Source organism: Physella acuta, unplaced genomic scaffold (assembly GCF_028476545.2).
Source record: "Physella acuta isolate Inbredline_101_S28 unplaced genomic scaffold, ASM2847654v3 ptg000050l, whole genome shotgun sequence".
NCBI lineage: Eukaryota > Metazoa > Mollusca > Gastropoda > Physidae > Physella > Physella acuta.
Window position 1 is genome coordinate 220,232 of NW_026731570.1, and position 22,269 is coordinate 242,500.

Genomic DNA, 22,269 nt, shown 5'->3' on the forward strand with positions numbered 1-22,269 from the left:
CTAGAATCCTACACCATATAATCTTACAACACATAATCCTACGTCATATAATCTCACACTTTGCCCCCCACACCCACAATTTCCCCACACCCTGTAATCCAACACGACATCCATCTATACTCTAAACACCTACACTACACTTTACGCACCTACTCTAACCTCTACCAACCTGATGCCTATAAACAGTCTAATGCCTCTTGCCTACACTAAGCATCTAAACTAGCAGATGTGAAAATAACGGATTAAATTGCCATCAATATTTTATTAGCTCAAGCCGTCAACACCTTTATTTTAAATCAATGTCTAAGATCAGTTTTTTTTCTGGCTTCGTTAACTCTATTAAACTAAAAATATCTTCAGCTGCGATGTTGAAAGTAAAAATTTTGAAATAATTATTCATTAAAAAATTCAATTCTATTATCCCCCTTTTCTTGAAATATAAAGGCTTATTTATAATTCGTGTGATAGTTGTCTGCCCCCTAGCGGAAGTGGCTCTAAAAGATCTTTTCACGCAGCATGTGTTCCTGACAGACCCGGGGCTAATGAGCAAGAAGAGATTTGATTGGCTGGCCCATCTACATTGAAAATGTTGAAACAATTTCTTAAAAACATGTCTAGACTTGTCAAAAGAAACTGGTGTGAATTGAAATTTTAAATAATAAAGTGGAATATAAATTTACATCTAGGTTCAGACGAGCGATTTAATTAGGAAATACTTTTATAATTTCTTGTTAGTTTACAATGTCTTTTTTTTGTGGTAAATTTTGTGAAACAATTTTTAAAAAGTTCTGATGCACCTATTTCATTTTAGACATGTTTTTTTCCGACAATGCAAGAATATCTAAGTTTTAATCTAATTAAATTAGTAATTAAAATTTAATTAAGAGATTACTAGATTTCTAGATTAAATCCTAATATATAAAAGCCCAATGTGCGCACATCTCTCTCTCTCTCTCTTTCTCTGTCCGCAAAAAATTTTCGCCGGACATCACGTCAGAATCGGCAGCGATATATCGAGAATTTTTTACGGACTTTTGTTGAAAATAATATGTTAGATGTTTTAAATGTATAACCACAATTTTAGTTAAAGAAGAAAAATAAAAATTAAAGGCGTATTCGAATGTAGGGAAACAGTATTATTTATGCAACCGGAAAAGCATTAATATATGTGAAAAAGAACGCATAAAACTGTGACGTCACTATTGCTTATACATTAACTAATGACGTCATCTGCCGTGTTTAGAATGAAAAGAAATGAACTATTTCATTCAAATTTGATTTAGATCTACGTACACTATGAAATGTATACAATACAATTTTTCCGGCCTAAACTCATAACATTTATTTTATGTATTTGGATTCTAGATCTAGAGATTCTAGATCTAGACTAAATCTAAATCTACGCAATAACTAGATCTAGACGTAGACGCTAAGATCTAGATTTAGACTCTAACTTCTCTAAAATCAATTCCAAAAATAAATTTCTATATTAGGACTAAACTATTTCAAGACTTATTTATTTTATACAAAATCTTTGTTTGGAACTGGCTAATTTGGGATAAAAAATTAATTTGAAAGAATAGGCATATTCGCGTAAGTTAAGATTTTAAAATACGTGTTTCATTCTCCGTATTTTATAAGGTGCCTAAATAGCGGAGATGTTAGTGTACATTAAACCACGCAGGTGGTGCGGGTTCGAGACACAGCAAGTCAACTTGGTTAATGTATTCTTTTTTATTATGCTCGGGCTAAACTTAAAAAAAAAAATTCTTTTAGGAATCTAGATCTAGATTGTCGGGTGTCCGATAGGGCACTTCCCGGCGCCGCAGGCGCTTCAAATTTGGCATGATCTTGCCTTGGTGCGACAGAACACGGGGGCCGGTTGGCCGAAAAGTCTACGATGTGGGGGTCAAAACTGACCTCGACTGACCGGTACCTTATATGAGCTATAAATCGAAAAAAAATGTCCACGGAGGAACCTCTTCATAACTCTTGAGGTCGTAGACCGACCTTCGGGCGAATTAATTAAGCATTCAAATTCTCAATGTTTTCGAAAGCCTAAGCGAAGCTGGGCAGCATGCCTAGTATAATAAGAGAGGACATGATTAAACCAGCGTTCGCTCTATCCGTAGCGATTGACGGTGAACTATTTTATTTTTATGGTTGAATGATTTTGTGAATGAGCTTGGACCACGGATTAAAATAGGCAGATAACTGTCTTTTAAAGCTGTTGATAGAGTTCTAGTAACAAATTAGGAATGAATTACTAAACAATGAGAAAAAAAACAAATATAAAACCTTTGTAATAATTAGCTTTCAAATGCACTGAAATTGCGAATTCAAACTAAATTGTTTAATAAAAATCTTTGATCGCTATCATATGTTTAAGATATCTCATTAGTGATTAATGCTTTTATTAAAGAAAGCTAATTAGTTTGGGTTTCCTTTTTTGTGCATTTAAAAGCTTATTATTATAAAGATTTTATATTTATTAATAACTATTGCACATTTAAATTATTTTAGACGATTTAGAAAAGTGTAAGTAAAAGGAGAGCAGGGCGTTTACCCGAAATACATTAACAGAAATGCCGTTTGCCCAAAGGCCGATTTCCTGAAAAGACGTTCGACTGAATACGTGCCTTATTATGGCTATGTTGTATCTAATGCAATCTCCCAATTTCCTTAGTAACCGAAATTCATTCACACATTTGCGCTTTTCTATTTTGTTTTGTAATCCTTATTTTTTCAACATTAAAAAAAAAGCTTTTTTGTCTTATGTTCGGTATATTTCTTATAATTTATACTTGTGAACTTCAATATAAACTAGTTTAAGATTATTTGATTACTTTGTAGACACGAAAAAAAAGAACAAAATATTTGGGTTTTTGTTTTCAACGTTCATTTAGCTACCGAAAATTTAAAAACATGAACTACCTCCTATTTTTAGAAAGACGTACATATTCCTTACAAAACAGTTTTTATAATCACGTATGTTTTAATAACACTTCACAGGATCTTTAAAATATTAATAGTCCCTTTGAGAGTGCTATCCTGTCGATGCTATTAATTACAATTATCAAATTGAAGTTTCAACATTTCTCCTTTACTTTTTTAGAAAGCCAGACAAAAAAAAATCAAGTTAATTAATCATAAACAAACCATACATAATATATTAAAACACGTATATGCTGATGTTTACAAATGACATGTTTGAAGCAAATGACATGCACTCTGTCATACGATTCCCCCCGCTCAACTCCCCCCACAGGCGCGCTATCCTTAACAAAGCTCACGGGGACAAGTTTCGCCTTTCATTATTCATCAACGTTAACTTTACAGGGCTTTACCGGAAACTAACATAAGATATATGTTACATGTTTTATTATGAAACTAGCGTGGTTGGTTTTGTTACATATAAATATGTGTATGTTGCAAGTTTTATTATAAAACAATCGTGATTGGTTTTGTTACAGAAAAATACGTGTATGTTGCATGTTTCATTCATTATGAAATAATGGCGGTTGGTTTTTGTCACATATAAATATGTTTATGTTTCATGTTTTATTGTAAAAAAAATCCTGGTTGGTTTCGTTACATATACATATGTTTATGTTGCATGTTTTATCGTGTTTCTTTCAGGCATCTCTTTGTCTACCACCCCCACCCCCTCGAACGAAATAGAATTTGTATAGAAAATACAGTGTCTGCTCCCCGAAAATTTCAAGTGCACTCCGGAGAAAAAAAGTCTGGAAGAAACACTGAATATAAGATAATATGTATGTTACGATCGTGATTGGTTTTGTTAAAAAAAAATTTGGTAACATGTTTCATTATCAAACAATCGTGGTTGGTTTTGTAATACAAAAATATTTTTTGTCTTTTATTATTCATCAACTTAAACTTAGCGCTCTTTGCAAACACAATTTTCGTATGTGGCGTATGTTATTATCAAACAACTGTGGTTTATTCACAACACTCAACTAATATGTTTTGGCTGTTTAGCTTTTAATATCTGCTAGTTATTCCTACATTGAGCACACGGGAATATTTTTTAAAGTAGCAAATTTATTATTTGAATAACTTTCATGCAAGACTAATGAAAATTTGTTTATGTCTAGAAGAAGTTGAGTTCAAATTCTATTTAACCAAATTATATTAAGTGCAGAAACTGACAGAGGAATTAATTTAGACATATGAAGAAACAAATCGTGTCATATTGAAATCAGACATAAAAATAGTTCGGTGTTGATGGCTAAATTTCTGCGTTAAATCCAAACCAATGGCAGAATAGAAAACGTAAAACAACTCCCAATTATGAAAAAAAAAAATCCTTGATGTCATATAATTATTATTCTGAACATGCATTCGGAAAGACGTTCCATATTTTCCTTTTGATTTAATGCGCCTTTTCAATTTGTGAAAAATTAAATCTCACTCCGAAATAAAACACACATAGAATTTATTCTTGAATATAATTTTGTTTTAGAAATATCTGTGGCTAATTGCTGGCTATTTTACGGCACCGATCTAAATCACAATTTTTATCTTAATTACATCTGACGATCCGACACAATGTAAATCATTTTAGATAATTTCCAAACATATTGATTTTCCTAAATGTGAATAATTGTTTCCGTAATTTCCTTCTGTGAATTCGTGTGAGATTTTGTTTGGATGTTAGACACATTTATTTAACAAAACAGAAACGTTATGCACATTTTTGTCTACGTGATTCTTCGAATGTAGTTTTTTAGGGCAGTACATAGGTTGTTGGTGCAGAGGCGTCGCGAGTCGGGGGCGGGGGGTGCGGACCGCACCGGGTGACACCATTTTGGGGTTGACACCAAGTAACAAAATTGCAAAATAATTGAAGAAACATCCTTTTTGTCAGTACAAATGATTGTCAATTAGAGTTTTAAAAAATATTTTAAGTACAAAATTGATGATCCCGACAAGGAGGGGGGGGGGGGGGGGTTGACAACATGACGTAACTATAGAGAAAACAATGATACGTTCAACTGTATCCCGCTATAGATTAACAACTTTACTATCAACTGTGAACACTTTAAAGCTATCACTCGGGGGAGGGGGTGTGACACCAACTGCAAAAGTTTCAGAGGAAAAAAATCGTTTAGTTGAATATTTTCAATAACTGTTTTTTTTTTTGGGGGGGGGGGAACACCATGAGGTGCCGCACCGGGTGACACCCCACCTAGTGACGCCACTATGTCACCGTTATTACACTAATGTATTTATGCAGGGCAGTAGCCTACATAGTTTGGTTCCTACGTAATTTGCTAATGTAGTTACCAGGATTAGGAAATGGCATAAAATAGAAATGTTTCTGCTTTGGTTAATATACCATACTCGCATATATTTTCACATTAAAAATAAATTATGTACAATCGTCCATAAAAAAAGAATACTATTGAAGTTGTTACCTTAGAGATTCCCCTCCACCCTCCCCTCCCCTTCCCAAACTCCCCACACTGTAGTAGTTGTAAAGCGTCCCATACGTCTGTTATAATACAACCTATTTTTTAGGGTGACTTCAATTATAGACACCCTCCCCACCCCCATCCAAGTCTGATGCCAACCCAACAATTTCGTCACATCTTTTAAATTGTACGTCTACAAGCTAATGGATAGATAATATCCTCGGTCGGTCCGAAAATGGTTTCACTAAGTGAGAAACCCATTTCTTTGTTAAGTGACCTTGGCTATATTGTGTGTATGTGTGTTTGTGTGTGTGTGTGTGTGTATGTGTAAACGGACAACTCTCTGTGTACAAGATGCCGTACGTCGTTGACCGACTAGACAATACCCGGATGTGAGTTCGTCTACAGGGGGAGGGGATTTTTTTTCGTCAATGCGCCGAACGGTAAAGGGAATTACTCGAGTCAGGTCACAAGGGTGACGTCCCCTTGATTGTAACATTTTGTGTAAGAAGGAGATTGTCGCGATTTTGCCTTTGCTTCGCTGTAAACAATGCTGACATTTCACTGACATTATGCTGAGGTAATGCTGACAGTAAACTTTTTCCTAACCCTAGGGTAAAGTATACTGATATTTCACTGAGATTATGCTGATGTGATGTTGGCTATAAACGTTGCTGTATTGTATCACTGTGTACTTATATATTATATGCCGTTTCATTGAATTGTTTTATATTGCAATAATATTACAAAGATTTGTGGTATAAAAAAATAATCTTTTCGACCCTGACGGACCATGGGGAGGTGAACTAGAGTTTACCTGTTTCTGTGACCTCGGCATATGAAGGGATAGTGTGGTCAGCACTATGCCCAGCCACCTTTACTTTCCCTAACGCGAGTTAGGTACCCTTCAGAGTTGGGTGAACTCATGGACGTTCTACGGACTTAAACCCGGATTCGAACTCGAGACTTTCGTCTTAACAGTCTAGCGCTCTACCATTTGACCACGCCATCGTGTCCATCGCTATACAAATAACCTTTTTTAAAAAAAATATTTTTGTAACAAATAACACTACAATATACCTAGTTATTAAATATTTATAGTAGTAGTGGATCTTCCCGTTTCTGTTTTAACCTATCAGAACCTAAACAGGTCTTCCCAATTCTATTTTAAGAACCTATCAGAGACCAATCTGTCCTGCTGTTAGCGAAAGACTAGCATCATTACAGCTTTGATTAGCTTTGTTACAATGTAAACATTGACGGGAGTTTATGGTGGGGACAACGATTTGGTTAGCTTTGATCAGAGAATGGTCTGAGTACTTTGGTGGAAATCTGTCTGGTCAGTTAGTGGTCAGTTATATCTGAGTACTGAGTACTTGGGCGTCTGGTCAGTTAGTGGTCAGCTTTATCTGAGTACTGAGTACTTGGGCGTCTGGTCAGTTAGTAGTCAGCTTTATCTGAGTACTGAGTACTTGGTGGAAGTTTGTGTGGTCAGTTAGTGGTCAGCTATATCTGAGTACTGAGTACTTGCTGACATTTGTTTAGTAGAGTGAACTTTGTGACATTTATCTAGTAAGCTGACGTTCAGCAAATTCTTCGTAAGATATCCGTCGTGGCATCTTTTAAGTAAGTTTACGGTAAGCAAAAAATGTGTATAGGCCTAGAGGCTTACTGTAACAATTTCAGTGAGATTTCTAGGGACCTTTATAATCGCTGTTTTTATACTCTAATCGTAACCGTAATCCTCAATTTCGGTACAATTATAAATCCTAGCACTAAATAAACCAAGGAAAAATATAAAAACATTCCGAATTCGGCGATGTTGACAATATTAGTTTCCGATTTTTTTTGTTTGTTCGTTTTTGTGGAGATAACCATTAGACTTAGAAGAACCGGAAAGGAACTCACTATTTGTGTTGAAGTTTTCAAATGTAAGTACACTATTGGTATATGTATGATGGTTTATTCATGAAAGACAGTGTGGAGATGTTACATAACAGCTACTGCTGCACTAACACACAAACACAAATCCACACTCACAGCTACATCTACACCTTCATATATATCTACACCTATACCTAAACCAAGACCTACAACTACATACAGACGGCCGCCCAAACCTCAATCCCCACACCTACACCTACACCTACACCTACACCTACACCTACACCTACACCTACACCTACACCTACACCTACACCTACACCTACACCTACACCTACACCTACACCTACACCTACACCTACACCTACACCTACACCTACACCTACACCTACACCTACACCTACACCTACACCTACACCTACACCTACACCTACACCTACACCTACACCTACACCTACACCTACACCTACAACTACAACTACAACTACAACTACACCTACACCTACACCTACACCTACAACTACAACTACAACTACAACTACAACTACAACTACAACTACAACTACAACTACAACTACAACTACAACTACAACTACAACTACAACTACAACTACAACTACAACTACAACTACAACTACAACTACAACTACAACTACAACTACAACTACAACTACAACTACAACTACAACTACAACTACAACTACAACTACAACTACAACTACAACTACAACTACAACTACAACTACAACTACAACTACAACTACAACTACAACTACAACTACAACTACAACTACAACTACAACTACAACTACAACTACAACTACAACTACAACTACAACTACAACTACAACTACAACTACTCATGCAATGCACATGCACCTGCACCTACACCTGCACCTGCAATTACAACTACAACTACAACCACACCCCCACAGCCAAATCTACACCTACACTTACTCCTATACCTTCACCTATACAAACGTATAGGCGTTAGACGTATTGCGTGGGTGTATTTGTTAGTGTAGATCTAGTCGTACACATACACACATACACACATACACACACATCTAACAGATCGCAAACAAACCCTGAAGCCGCACCCATCAAGGGAAATAACCAACGTTCAACAACCGTTTAATATTCCAACCATCTTTTAATATGAAATCACTATTAACGCCCGTGGCTAGTTGTTCTCTGGTGACAAGTTATCGACAAGTTTACCGCCAATTACCGAAGAAAACCGAAAACAGAGCTAAAAAAACAACTTCAGTGGCTGAAAAATTAAAGACTTTTTTTTTTAGGGGAGGGCGGGGGGAATTGAGGCGGGTGGTTGGGGGGGGGGGGGTTTAAAGTAATGTGTGAGAAAACTTAAGAACACTTTGTTGGTTAAGTGATCCTAAAGACTTCACAGGTCTTTGAGGGCCGGCTGGTATTGGGGGAGGGGAAGTGGGGGTCGGTGCCGCTCGAATGGGTTTTTAATGCGGCAATTAGTTTAGATTCGCCGAGTCTCACCATTGGAGCGATTTTATCTTAACAGTTGATGCGCAGAAGGTTAGATTAATCGTAAATAAAACTTCGTGTATAACTTTTTAAATCTACTACAAATAAAAAATGAATTCCCATTTTCATTGCTTTTGGTTTAATAATGTATGAAATTTCGTTTAAGTGATGAAAAATGTAGTTTAAAAAAATCAGTGCAATTAAGTGATTTAATAACAAAAATAATTTTATAATTTTATTTTCTATTTTTTAATACATAGAAATGTCCTTATTGATTGCTCTTAATTAAGCTAATTCCCACACGATTCCATTTTTTTTAGGTTTTAACCAGATTAGAATAATCTGCACCTAATTAGTATTTGTAAAATTAATTCGAAGTCATCATCAGCTAACAGAAACATTCGCCTATATAATCGATTTTCACTACATCTTAATCTACGCACTTACAGAGAAACTAATATCCTATGTCGAAACCAATTTTCAAAGTACATTAATCTCTTCTTATTTAATATCCATAACGTCTTCAAATATGATACTGGCATTATCTCCGATTTGCTCGACTTTTCTGTTTTTCTGTTTGTATTTGTTAGGTTAGTTCATGTTTGTCTGTGATGTTAGTGCCCATTCATATGTAATGTTTGTACGTGTCTATATGTGATGTTTGTATTTGCTTGCATGACATTTTTGTACACATTTACCTGTACATGTTTACCTGTGATGTTTGTACTGTTTATCATTAATGTTTGTACGTGTCTATCCGTGATGTTTTTACGCGTCTACCTCTGATGTTTTTTACCAAATTACTCGTTCGTGTTTTACCTGTGATGTTTTTACCCAATTACCTGTTCGTGTTCTACCTGTAATGTTTTTACCCAATTACCTGTTCGTGTTTTAACTGTGAAGTTTATACACGTTAACCTTTCTTGTTTTTTGCAGATCTACCTGTGAAGATTGAACTTGTTTACCTGTGATGTTTTTACCCAATTACCTTTTCGTGTTCTACCTGTGATGTTTATACACGTTAAACTTTGTTGTTTTTGCAAATCTACCTGTGAAGTTTGAACTTGTTTACCTGTGATGTTTTTACCCAGTTACCTGTTCGTGTTCTACCTGTTCATGTTTTTACCCAATTTCCTGTTCGTGTTTTACCTGTGATGTTTTTACCCAATTTCCTGTTCGTGTTTTACCTGTGATGTTTTTACCCAATTACCTGTTAGTGTTTTACCTGTGATGTTTATACACGTTAAACTTTCTTGTTTTTAAAGATCTACCTGCGAAGTTTGAACTTGTTTACCTGTGATGTTTTTACCCAGTTACCTGTTCGTGTTCTACCTGTTCATGTTTTTACCCAATTTCCTGTTCGTGTTTTACCTGTAATGTTTTTACCCATTTAACTGTTCGTGTTTTACCTGTAATGTTTTTACCCAATTACCTGTTCATGTGGCTACCTGTGATGTTTTTACCCAATTACCTGTTCGTGTTCTACCTGCGATGTTTTTACCCTGTTACCTTAAATGTTTTTACGCATCTACCGGTGAAGTTCATACTTCATACTTCCGTACCTGTGAAGTCTGTACCCAAGTACCTTTACATGTCTACATGCGAAGCTTATACTTGTGATATTTTTACCCGCTAATCTAAAATGTTTGTGCTGATGTTCATCTCACTATTGACCGTTACCAGATTAGCCAATCATCTTGTCTTTCAATGTCCAACATCCTTCTTAAAGTTAAACGGTTTTAGAAAAAGAGCGATGGAATGTCAAATGGACATCTTTTAAAACTCTAAGAAAAAAAAAGAGTTCTTACCGAAGTGGTTCGATTATAATAACGCCATTATATAATTTATCCCTGATGTCTTAAGCTGTATGACGCAGCTAAGTCACCCCCTCCCCCACCCCTCCATTACAGAAATAGACCGTAGCCTATCAAATGCGTTAAAGTATCCCATTTTTTCTTTATGTAAAAGGCTGACTGATAGAGGAGTCCCACACTTTATCAGCTCAATTGAACTTTTCTTCTCAAAGCAAAAAGGATTAATAGACGAATGTACAAGATATTCGCAGATCACATGCCTTAAAATCGGATTAACTATTAGCCATTGATCCTTATGCTTGATCCTAACCGCTACAATTTGAAATAATTTCAATGTTTCTAAAGGGCTGAAGGGCGATGCAATTCTCGTGTCGCTTAATGGCTTGGTGTATCCGTATTTGCAATTTGTAAAGCCACAATGTTCTTAAAAATCAATATACTTATATATATATATATATATATATATATATATATATATATATATATATATATATATATATATATATATATATATATATATATATATATATACACGGAGTTTCCTGTCGTGGCGAGTCTTGTTTTGTTAGATAACACTGATTTGTCCAGTGTTGTGTGGATGCGCATGTTTGGCATGCTTGTTTTCTTCCTGGGATGGCTCTGAGAATATTAATGGATTTGTTTTTGTAGTTGAACTTGATGTAGTGGGGGATGGTTGCCGGTTGGTGTGTGGAATTTTATTGATGGTTCTGTTTTGCTATTTATTCTTAGGAGCTTTGAGTAGGGTGTCGTTTCCGAGTGCCGGTTTACCGTTGATTTTATCCTTATGGTGGATCGTGCGGTGGAGTGAGTAAGGTCCGTACTGTTTGGTTGTGTTGTCCAGTTCAGCCACGTTCGGGTTTTCGGACGAGGGCAACCATGTGTCTCCTCGTCCGCAGTTCATGAGCAGAATTTGGTGTGGGCTGATGAGTTGACGGATGATCTGTCCACGTAGATTGGCATGAGCATTGGATTGAATGAGCAGCTTCAGGGATGGTCCTTGGGGTGCATGAGCCTGAGCCAATAAATAAAGCAAGTGACCAGGCATTCAGTACCAACATCGCCTATGGAATTTTTTTGGTATTAATATTAAAGCTGGTTGATATAAGTGACTTCTAATTATTCGATTAACAACTACCAATTACTATGTGTTGTAATTAACATTTTGTTATTAATCATCACAGGTTTTAAATAATATTTTTGTAGTTTGATTTTCTATAATTTACACTAATGTTTGTTTACTTGTTTTTTCTTCAAAATATATTATTATTTTTTTCCATTTCTTTTTATCGTTTAATTTTATAATTACCTCCCTTCAAACAAAAACAATGTTTGTTTTCTCCCTTAACGAAAAAGTTCCACGCGCGAGATGTTTTGACTCAAACAAAAGACGACAGCAAACCGCTGTGAACTGTGTTACACCTTGGTGCACTCTCGGGACTAACACTAATATTCTGTGTCACTTTTAGTTCCATGTGAGGTGGGGGGGGGGGGGGGGGGGGAGAAGGTGTGTGTGATGGAATCTAATATGGGGGAGTTGAAAGTTTTGGTGATTTTGGTGGAGACTATTTTTATATCAAGTTTAAGTTTGGGAGATTTTTGGTGTGGGAGAGTTTAGTTTGCGAGAATTTAGTGTGAGAAAATTTAATGTGGGAGAATTTAGTGTGGGAGAATACAGTGCGAGAGAATTTAGTGTGTGAGAATTTAGTGTGGTGGGATAAGTGGACACATTTTGTGCGTGGTGGGATTAGTAGACGCATTTTGTGTGTGGTGGGATTAGTGGACGCATTTTGTATGTGGTGTGATTAGTGGACGCATGTTGTGTGTGGTGGGATTAGTGGACGCATTTTGTGTGTGGTGGGATTAGTGGAAGCTTTCAGATTTTCTTCACATAGTTTTATTTAATACGTTACGTATAGTGTATTGCCAATTCAAAGTATAATAACGCGAAATTTGCGTTTAATTTTTGTAAAAAATAAACCGGGAGTGATCTCCCCAAAACTTTCTCGAATATTCTTATATAAAATAACAGGGGATGGGAACTCGGGCTATAGACATGATTTTTAATCCATTTTAAAAACTTAAAGTTTTTAAAATAGAATAAAATCTCGTAGACAAATTAATCGCACACCAAGTGAACGCCAAATAAAAGAGTGCATAAAAGTGCGCAATATTATTAGTACTTTATAAATTTACATGCGTTTTTTGAGAAATAGGAAATAGCGTAAATTAGTACTTCCGGTCAACGGAAATGACTCAAAATTTGACAGTAGGTAGAGAATTAGATCTTTTACCTTTTCCTTACATGTGAAATTTCATTTATCTATCCTAAATAGTACTCAAGTTATAGGCTTTTGAAAAATTCAAAGTAGAAAAAATACCAATTCCGGTTATCGGAAATCTCTCAAAAGTTGATACCAATCTACGATTTCGATAAAATACTTATATATGAAATTTCATTAACCTAGCTGTAACGGTACTTAAGTTATCGTGTTTACACACAGACAGACAGACACACACGCACACACTCAGACAGACAGACACACAGACATACTGACCAGATTGCAAAATTATGTTTTTCCGTATCAGTGAGGTGTAAAACGTCGAGAGTTATAAAAATCTCGATTTTTTTTTGCACGATTACAAGACTTTCTCTATACTTCTTATATACGAGAAAGTAAAAAAGGCTATACACTAAAGACATGACGGGCAACAATAATCATTTACTATATCGAACCAAGCGCGTCCTCCGGCGCCCCTGCAGGATTCAATTTGGCGCCCTGGGCTTTTCCGTGAGCGCAATAGCACCTACGTTTGTTCTATTGATAAGATGGGCCGTTACAGTCGCTCACTAATTTGAATCATGCGTGTCAGCCGGCGCCCTGGTAGGGTGTGATCTGACTGCAAAAGTTTTAGTTACGGACCCCACAGGCTCATGCGGGCTGCTGAGGGCCCTGTAATACTTTTTTTGAATAATCAGGAAACTTAACCGAGGTTACATTATTAACAATGGGCTGTTTCCTTTTGTCTGTAAAAAATCCAAAAAATTCCAAAGCCTGCAGTTCTCAAAATAATGAAAATATTTCCGTAAAAAATTAAGTTTAGAAGTGCAACTCAAATCAAAATTAAAAGTCACGCTTCTAAAAAAAAAATAACTTTGTAACGCGAGGAAATCCTTCTGTACAGTTTCGTCACTTACTCTCCTCCCTCCCCCTTTGGTCACGTGACTCACGCTCCAGTATAGACTTTGCCAGCACTCACCTTAACCCTCCACCCGTGAAACCGTTGTCTTAATGCGAATACAAACCAATCAAACCCCAGGGGTGCTGCGATATTAAAGGGTTAACGTTGCGAGACACGGGACTGCCGTTATTGATAGCATCGCCTCTTTTGTGGCGGTCCGTGTAGGGTTAAGGTTCTTCTAGCGAACAAACTTAACCCTTTTGTCCCCGGTTTGATTTTGTGATGGAACAACACTGCGTTATTTTTATCGTCAACGTTCTCGTGCGTTTATTAGTTGGATATCCATCACGTGATCGTTAGTATAGTTCCTACTCGTAGTGCTTATTGCGTCTAACTGTAGAGTGTAGAGGAAATAAGCTACTCCGCGTTCTCTAGTACAGTTCCTGTTTTATTACGCTAATGGTATTTAGTGCATTTACTGTAGAGTGGTGGTTCTTAATTGATGTTCGATCGAACCCCAGGGTTTCGGCGAGTGAGTCTCAGGGGTTCAGTGGAAGTCAATGCAAACACCCCACTCCATATTCATGGTCGGATTTTGTCAGTGTGGACGATAGAACTATTTATAAGGGTTCAGTGAATGTCTATATAAAACTAGTGGGGTTCAGTACCTCCTTAAAGGTTAAGAACCACTGCTGTAGAGGAAATAAGAAACTCCGCGTTCACGAATACAGTTCCTGTTTGGTTAAGCAGTTAGTGCTTATTTCGTCTGCCAGTAGATGAAATAAGCAACATTCCTTTTTTCCATCTTACTGACATAAGGTAAAAGAACATGTTGCTTATTTCCTCACAGAAAGACGCAATAAGCCCTATCAGCAATGCAGGCCAATAAAAAAAAATATCCTGCTGGTGATTTTTCTTCTACGAATAAGCTAGATTGATATCGACAGTTGTTTTTTTTTTTACAGTTTATTGAGCGACTTGATTGTCAATGGTAGCTGGAATCAATAGGGGAATAAGTTGATTCACAATACAGAGGCGTGGGGGAGGGGGGGGGGGGTGCGTACCCTTTAAAATGGAAAGGGGGGGATATAGTGGGGGAGTAGATACAATCCAATAGAATGACACCAAACAAAAGATTTCACTTTACAGAATTAGAAAGGAAAAAATCTTTCTTGACCAGACAATATTCAACGATTTCTTAAAACTTTTATAACACTTTTCAGAATCCTGTGAAAATATCCGGGATGGGATTGTCACAAAACGACTGTGTTTGCTTATTTTAAATACTCTCATTCCAAGATAGGTAGGCCTATGTGTGTGTGGGGGGGGGGGGTGGGGGTGGAGGGGGGTGGGGGTGACACCCAGAGTAACAGAACAAGGCGTCACCAGGTGTCGTGACTCCACTGATGGGGAACCAGCACACGAGCAAACAACCAGGGACCACAACTATTAAAGTGTCTCAATTTGTTTAATCTAAATACATTAAGTAATAGATTGGTTATGATGTCTCAATTTGTTTAATCTAAATACATTAAGTAATAGATTGGTTATGATGTCTCAATTTGTTTGATATCAATACATTAAATTATAGCTTGGTTATGATGTCTCAATTTGCTTGATATCACTACATTAAATTATAGCTTGGTTATGATGTCTCAATTTGTTTGATATCACTACACTAAATTAAAGCTGGGTTATGATGTAGGCTATAGAAAAGAGAACACCACGTTTATACTCTTGAAAAAAAGTAAATAATCTTCTTTAGACCTAGCTATCCATTGGGTAAATGAAGTAGAGTTCATATGTCTCTTGACATTGTTTCTTGTTCAGCCGCCTTTACTTTCCTTAGCATGAGTTGTGTACCCATCAGAGCTGGATGAACTCAGGAACGATCAATCGACTTCTACCCGGTTTTGAACTCAACACAATCGTGATACAACCCTAGCGCTCTACCGCTTAGGCCACCCCTACACTCGTATCACCGCGTATATTTAAATTGTTGGTTTCAGTAAAATGTGAATATAATCGAAAAGAATTCTGCATGTCACCGAATCTAACATGAATATACCTGAATATCACAAGTCACCAAGTTTCAAAATACCGTAAGTCAACAAATTTAATATGAAATCACCTGAATGTCATAAGTCACCGAATTAAAAATTGTATCACCTGAATATCATAAGTCAAGAAAGTTAAGTTTAGGTCACCTGAGTTCATAAGACATCAAAAATTATAAGTCATCAAATTTTTAAAAAAAATTACCTGTCAACTAATACATAATGTGACAAAACTGGTCTCTATTCTCTAATGGAACGAAACGCGATCCACAAATATGTGCACATCTCATTTAAAAACCGCACCTTACCCCTCCCCCCTACCTCCCCATTTCCCACGAGATGTTAGCAGATCTCTCGATTAAATTACGAGAATAAGCGCGATTTGTAATAAAATAAAAATTGAAAATCAAGTCTGAAAAAATGAGTTAAAATTTAATATCTTTACATTGGCGGCTGCATTTATAGCCTTGATTTTTTAAAAAAAGAATGTAAGTGGATTGAGATATAACCAGACACCCTGTATTACCGTCAAATAAAAATAAAAGCGACAATATAATGTACTTTCATCCCACACATATTTCCCTAATTAGGCTACACCCTCCCATTTAACTATAGAACAACGATTAAATATTCAAATTTAATATTCAAATTAATATCTACATAAATATTTTTTAACTAAAATGTCGGGTACCTTACTGAAGTTTCGGGAAAGTAAAATCAACATAACTAAGTCGTTTATGGCGTCGTCACATAAACAAGTGAACTCTACTCCATCTACCCAATTGACAGGTCGTGTTTTAAAGTTTAACTTTACTTTTTTAAAACCTAAATTGATAAGTTAATCGAAATTCTAGCTTTGTTACACAATTGTATACACAATTTCACCCAAAGTTGTAATCAATTACTCGCTACAATCCTCGTCTGTGTTTTAAATTTTAAAAAACTATGTTGGAGATATATTGTAATCCCTACGGGGTTTTAATTTAATTTAATTTCATGATCGTATCTATTGAAATTACCAGATTCTATCAGCCGAGTTTTATTTGTAAATACCAGTGAATTCATTAAATCCGTACATGGTAAACGGCTTTGTTTGTTGAGCTAACGTAAAGAATTCAATTTAAATAAATAAATTAGAACCTGGTTGAGTGATTGTGTATGTGAATATTTACACAAGAGGTGGATGTGATAAAATAAAGTTAGCTGCTGGCTGAATAAGTGTATGTGGTTTAATTGGAGCTTTAATTAGAGTATTCGTTTGTTTTTTCCAACTATTTTTTATAAAACAAAAACCTGAAGTAAACACAAAGTGAAAAACAAAAGAAACAGCCCATTTAACAACAACTGCAACATACTTCTAGTTTAAATATAAATGAACACAAGTCAGTCACTATAAAAAAATACATACATTTTTTGTAAACAAGTGATGGGAAATGGAGAGGGGGGGGGGGGGGGTGGACAGAAGTAACTTTCCCAAGAGACCATTTAGGTCTAAGATGGACCAATGGACCTTACAGAACCCAATTACGTCGAGCGAGGTCACGCGACAATGATTGCGACTGTTTTGAGTTTGTTTACACAAGCAGTATAACATTTTAATTATAACCTTGGGAAAATAAAGCTGGATGTTGTAGTTCAGTAGGTTCATAGGTTTATGTTAGGTTCATAATACATGTATGTCAGGTTCGTGTTACGGCCATGTTAGGTTTATGTTTAATTCAATTTAGCTTTTTTGTAATGTCAATATCGAGTGCAATTTAGTCATTCGTGTTACGTTCAATTAAGGTGTGCAATTAAGCACCTTGCTAGTGTTCGGTTAGGTTCATAACAGGTTACGCTTTAGGTAGGTTCATTATAGGTTCCAATTTGATGGTATGTTTGACTTAAATTATAAGTTCATATTAGCCACATGCTAGGTTCAAGTTCGGTTTATGTTAGTTTATAGTAGCTTCAAGTTAGGATTGTGTTAGGTTTATTTTAGTATGAAGAAAGGTTCTTGTGATCAGTTTATCGTGTGTATCTTCTCTTCTTTTTCGTTCTTAATTTTAGTGTGGGAAGAGATCCCCTCCAACACTATTAAGTAGGCTATAGGGTGTCAACTTGTTATGCGCCATTGAGGCCGTTGATTCCGATTTCAGCCTGCTTTTCTTTTTTCTTTTTTTTCTATGCTTTCATAGCCTTTGTCTAACCAAGAACAAACTACAAGACAACAGTTGTTTGATTTTGGAGTTGTCCCCAGCTATCGAGCCTCATCTGCCCGAGGGTTCGAACTCGAGACTTTTCGACCACGCAGATCCCTATCGTGTGTATGACTAACTTGTATTCTATTTCAGAATTTTGTTTAATTTTTGTTCCCCAAATTTTCTTGGCCATTTTTTAATCCCGTGATAACCACGTAAGGATCACGTCAGTTATATCAGGTTAAATGTAGTGTCACGCCGGACCTTGTATATACGCCACATTTACTTTAAAGTGAAGATGTAGTATTTAACATGGGATCACGTTAAGATAATATCACGTCAGTGTCACGTAACGACTTAAAATAAGATACACGTAACCTAAAATAAGATCACGTAAAAAACATGTTTCTGGAAAACCACGTTAAAGTGATGTAGTAAGTCGAACGTGACACGAAGCGAGAGCATGCTAGAAGCCAATTAAGTGTAAACAGAACAGACAGCAAAAAAGAAAACGTGTTTTTTTTTCTAATTAAAGACATTTTCCTAGAAATGAGGTCAAGTGACGGGCGTCGTTCCTACGAATAATGACATGGAACAGAAAGGGAGACAAACTAATACATTAAAGGGAAATAACTAGATTTTAGCCTGTAATTTGATTATTTTTACTTTCTCGTATATACGAAGTATAGAGAAAGTCTTGTAATCGTGCAAAAAAAAAATCTAGATTTTTACAAATCTCGACGTTCTACACCTCACTGATACGGAAAAACATAATTTTGCAATCTTGTCCGTATGTCTGTATGTCTGTCTGTGTGTGTGTCTGTCTGTGTGTAAACACGATAACTTGAGTACCGTTACAGCTAGGTTGATGAAATTTCATATATAAAATTACCTCCCTTAAAGATGAAAATTGTTTGTTATTCCCCCTGACAAAAAAAGTTCTACGCCCGATATACTTTGACTCAAACAAAAGACGAGGGCAAATCGCTGTGAACTGTGTTACACCTTGGTGCACTCTCGGGACTAACATTAATATTCTGGGGGGGGGGGGGGGTGATGGAATCTATGATGGGGGAGTTGAATGTTTGGGTGATTTTGGTGGAGACTATTATTGTATCGAGTTTAGATTTGGCAGAGTTTTAGTTTTGGAGAATTTATTGTGGGAGAATTTAGTGTGGGATAATTTAGTGTGAGAGAATTAAGTGTGGGAGAATTTAGTGTGGGAGAATTTAGTGTGGGAGAATTTAGTGTGGGAGAATTTAGTGTGGGAGAAAATAGTGTGGGAGAAATTATTGTGTGGTGTTGTAGTGTAGGCAAAGGTAATTATTTGAGTGTGTGTGTGTATTTAAATAAATCTACGGTGGGTGTGATTGGGTATATACTGTGGGTAAGTTGAGTGGGGGTGTTTGGATTAGTGGGGGGTGGGGGAGTTGTCCTTCTGGGTGAGGATTAATCGACCTCCGGATCATGTGACAATGTGACGGATTGCGTCATTTGTGTAACGGTGCTTTGTTTATTCCTAAATCTAAGACTAAATAGTAGGGGAAAAACATGTCAAATACCCTGAATGTTAACGAGCTTTTACATGTGCTAAATTATAAAAGTAAGAGTACACTTTTAAAGCTATAATACTAATAATAAATATATAAACACGTTTATAATTACAAGCTTTTATAATAATGCACTAAAAAGTAGAAAATAAATTATAAACTACTATTTTAATTACTATAAAGAGAAGCGTTTGTCTCTTTCTAAATATTAGACACTACTATTTAAATTACTATAAAGAAAAGCGTGAGTCACTATCTATTGGAGACCTTTACTAATATTTAGGAAGAGACCCACGCTTTTCTTTATAGTAATTTAAATAATAGTGGCTAATATTAAGAAGAGACCCACGCTTCTCTTTATAGTTATTTAAAAAGTAGTGTATAATTTATTTTCTATTTTTTAGTGCATTATTACATAAAAGCTTGTTATTAAAACGTTTTATATCATTTTTTTTTTCAGTACTTAACACCAAGTTTTATTTATAATAGAGATACATGATTAAAAACCATTGCGCGCCTATTGAACATGATGACGCGCTTTTGACGTAGAGCCCCCCCCCCCTCGCTCCACACCAAACACGGCCGTGCTTACGCGTGTGGATAGATCTGCCTACTAATTCGGTCCAAATTTTAATTAATTCATAAAAAAATTAATTAGGCGACTGATAAGGTCAAATTGAATGTCACGATGCATTGTCTTCATGTCTTGACCCACGAACCAGTTACGAACCGTATCTGTCAGTTAGAAGTGCCTGCAATTTCACACGGCCGTTTTGATCTAGACAGACAGACAGACTGACGACAGACTGACCAGGAAGCAAGTTAAATAAAAGCTTGTAAAAACAAAGCTTTCTACTGCTAGTCTGAATGTCTCGAGTTCCGGGCTCAGTTCTGTTGGGCTCCGTGAGTTCACCCAGCTCTGATGGGTACCAGACACACGTTAGGGAAATTAAGGCGGATATGCATTGTGCTGACCACACTATCCCCTTGTATGACGAGATCATTGAAACACGAACTCTACTTCATCTACCCTATGTGTATTGGCACGAAACGGAAAGTATAATGAAGATGAGTTCTTACAAATAGATGGTCGCTTTGGAAATCTTTCTGCAACCATCGTAATTATTTGTTTTAATTTAATTTTCATTAAAGAATGTATTTCACATATACGCCGTGAAATCGATTAGAAGTAGTTTGTTTGTTTCATAATAAATACACGTATGTTTCGTGTAATTGGAGGAATATTATTTTCATTGTATCGTCTAGCATACTTTAAGTTAATTGATTCGGTAAATTTAAAATATTTGCAATTTTAAATTATTTTTTATGAAATTAATCGTCGTGTGTCGGCCTACTTGTTTTAAAATTGTGTGTGCATTTTATAAAACATCGAACGTAAATTTTCACCGCACATTAAAATTATTTTACGATACTAAAAAAAGTTGGAGATAATGCTTTTAGAAAGCCTCGCTGTGTATGCCTAAATGTATCACAGTTGTTGAAGTAAGAAGGAAATTTTTATTTACAAGTTCTACTTGATTTAAAAATTGAAAATATTCGGGCATGTACCATTCTGGTAGAGGGCTTTGGGGCAAATGTTTATTTGGGCAAAAGTCAATTGAGGAAAACTCCCAATCGGGAAAAATTCCATTCAGGTAAAGTCCATTCCGGCAAACATCAATTTAAGAAACATTCCATCCGGGTAAATCCCATGCAACAAAACTTACATTCAGGAAAACTTTCTTTCGGAAAACATTTCATTCCGGAAAATTGTCTTCGGAAAATTGCCTTAGGAAAAATTGTTTTTGGAAAAACGGCATTTGGGCGCCTACCTTTCAGGCAAATATCTGGTACCTGTGTGATGATACCACCTTAAACACCTAATGTTTGTTAACGTTTTTAACATTTTATGTAATGTGTATGTGACTAAATAAATGTAAGTGGAAATCTGTAAGCATTATTTGAATAATGTTTCTTTTCAGTTTGAAGCGAAAACAAAAGCTATTGGAACTTTCTGTTGTTGATTGTCTTGAAACCTAAACCATCACTAGTACAACAGCTGCAGCAGTATAAAATGTTTGAAGGATCACATCATTCGGCGTTAGCTAGACAAGTAAGTGAGGTCAGGTTGCAGGGTTGGGTTCAGTGGGTTTAGGGTTGGGATTTTTGTGGTTCAGGGTTGGGTTTATGCAGATTAAGAGTATGATTTATGCTGGTTAAGGGTTGGGTACAAGGGGTTTAGAGTTGGGTATAAAGGGATTTAGGGTTGGGTTTATGTTGGATTAGGGTTGGGTACAGAAGGGTTTCGGGTTGGAAAGGAATCGTCAAGTTTCCTGAGTTGTTTTAGTGCCAAAATTAAGGAATCGTCACGTTTCCTGAGTTGTTTTAGTGCCAAAATTAAGGAATCGTCAAGTTTTCTGAGTTGTTTTAGTGCCAAAAAAAGAATTCGTTAAGTTTCCTGAGTTGTTTTAGTGTTGAGATTAAGAAATCATCAAGTTTCCTGAGTTGTTTTAATGACGAAATCCTCAAATCGTCAAGTTCAGTGTCCTATTATTTTATTGACAAAATTACCAGAGGGCCAAATTTAAATATTTTTAATTCGTGTCAAAATCCGCGTTAATTTTTCCCTTTCGAAAGACTTTGGC

At 36.1% G+C, this 22,269-nt stretch overlaps 1 protein-coding gene across 1 annotated transcript in view; it reads left to right on the top strand.

Moving 5' to 3' along the window:
* The window catches only part of LOC131945908 (uncharacterized), a 67,771-nt gene that overhangs the window by 23,820 nt on the left and 21,682 nt on the right, over positions 1-22,269 (top strand). Inside the window, exon 2 of the mRNA XM_059306544.1 lies at positions 21,607-21,737. Within this exon, the coding sequence (XP_059162527.1) occupies positions 21,699-21,737 (39 nt within the window). The 5' untranslated portion in view covers positions 21,607-21,698. The remainder of the gene's footprint in view (positions 1-21,606; positions 21,738-22,269) is intronic.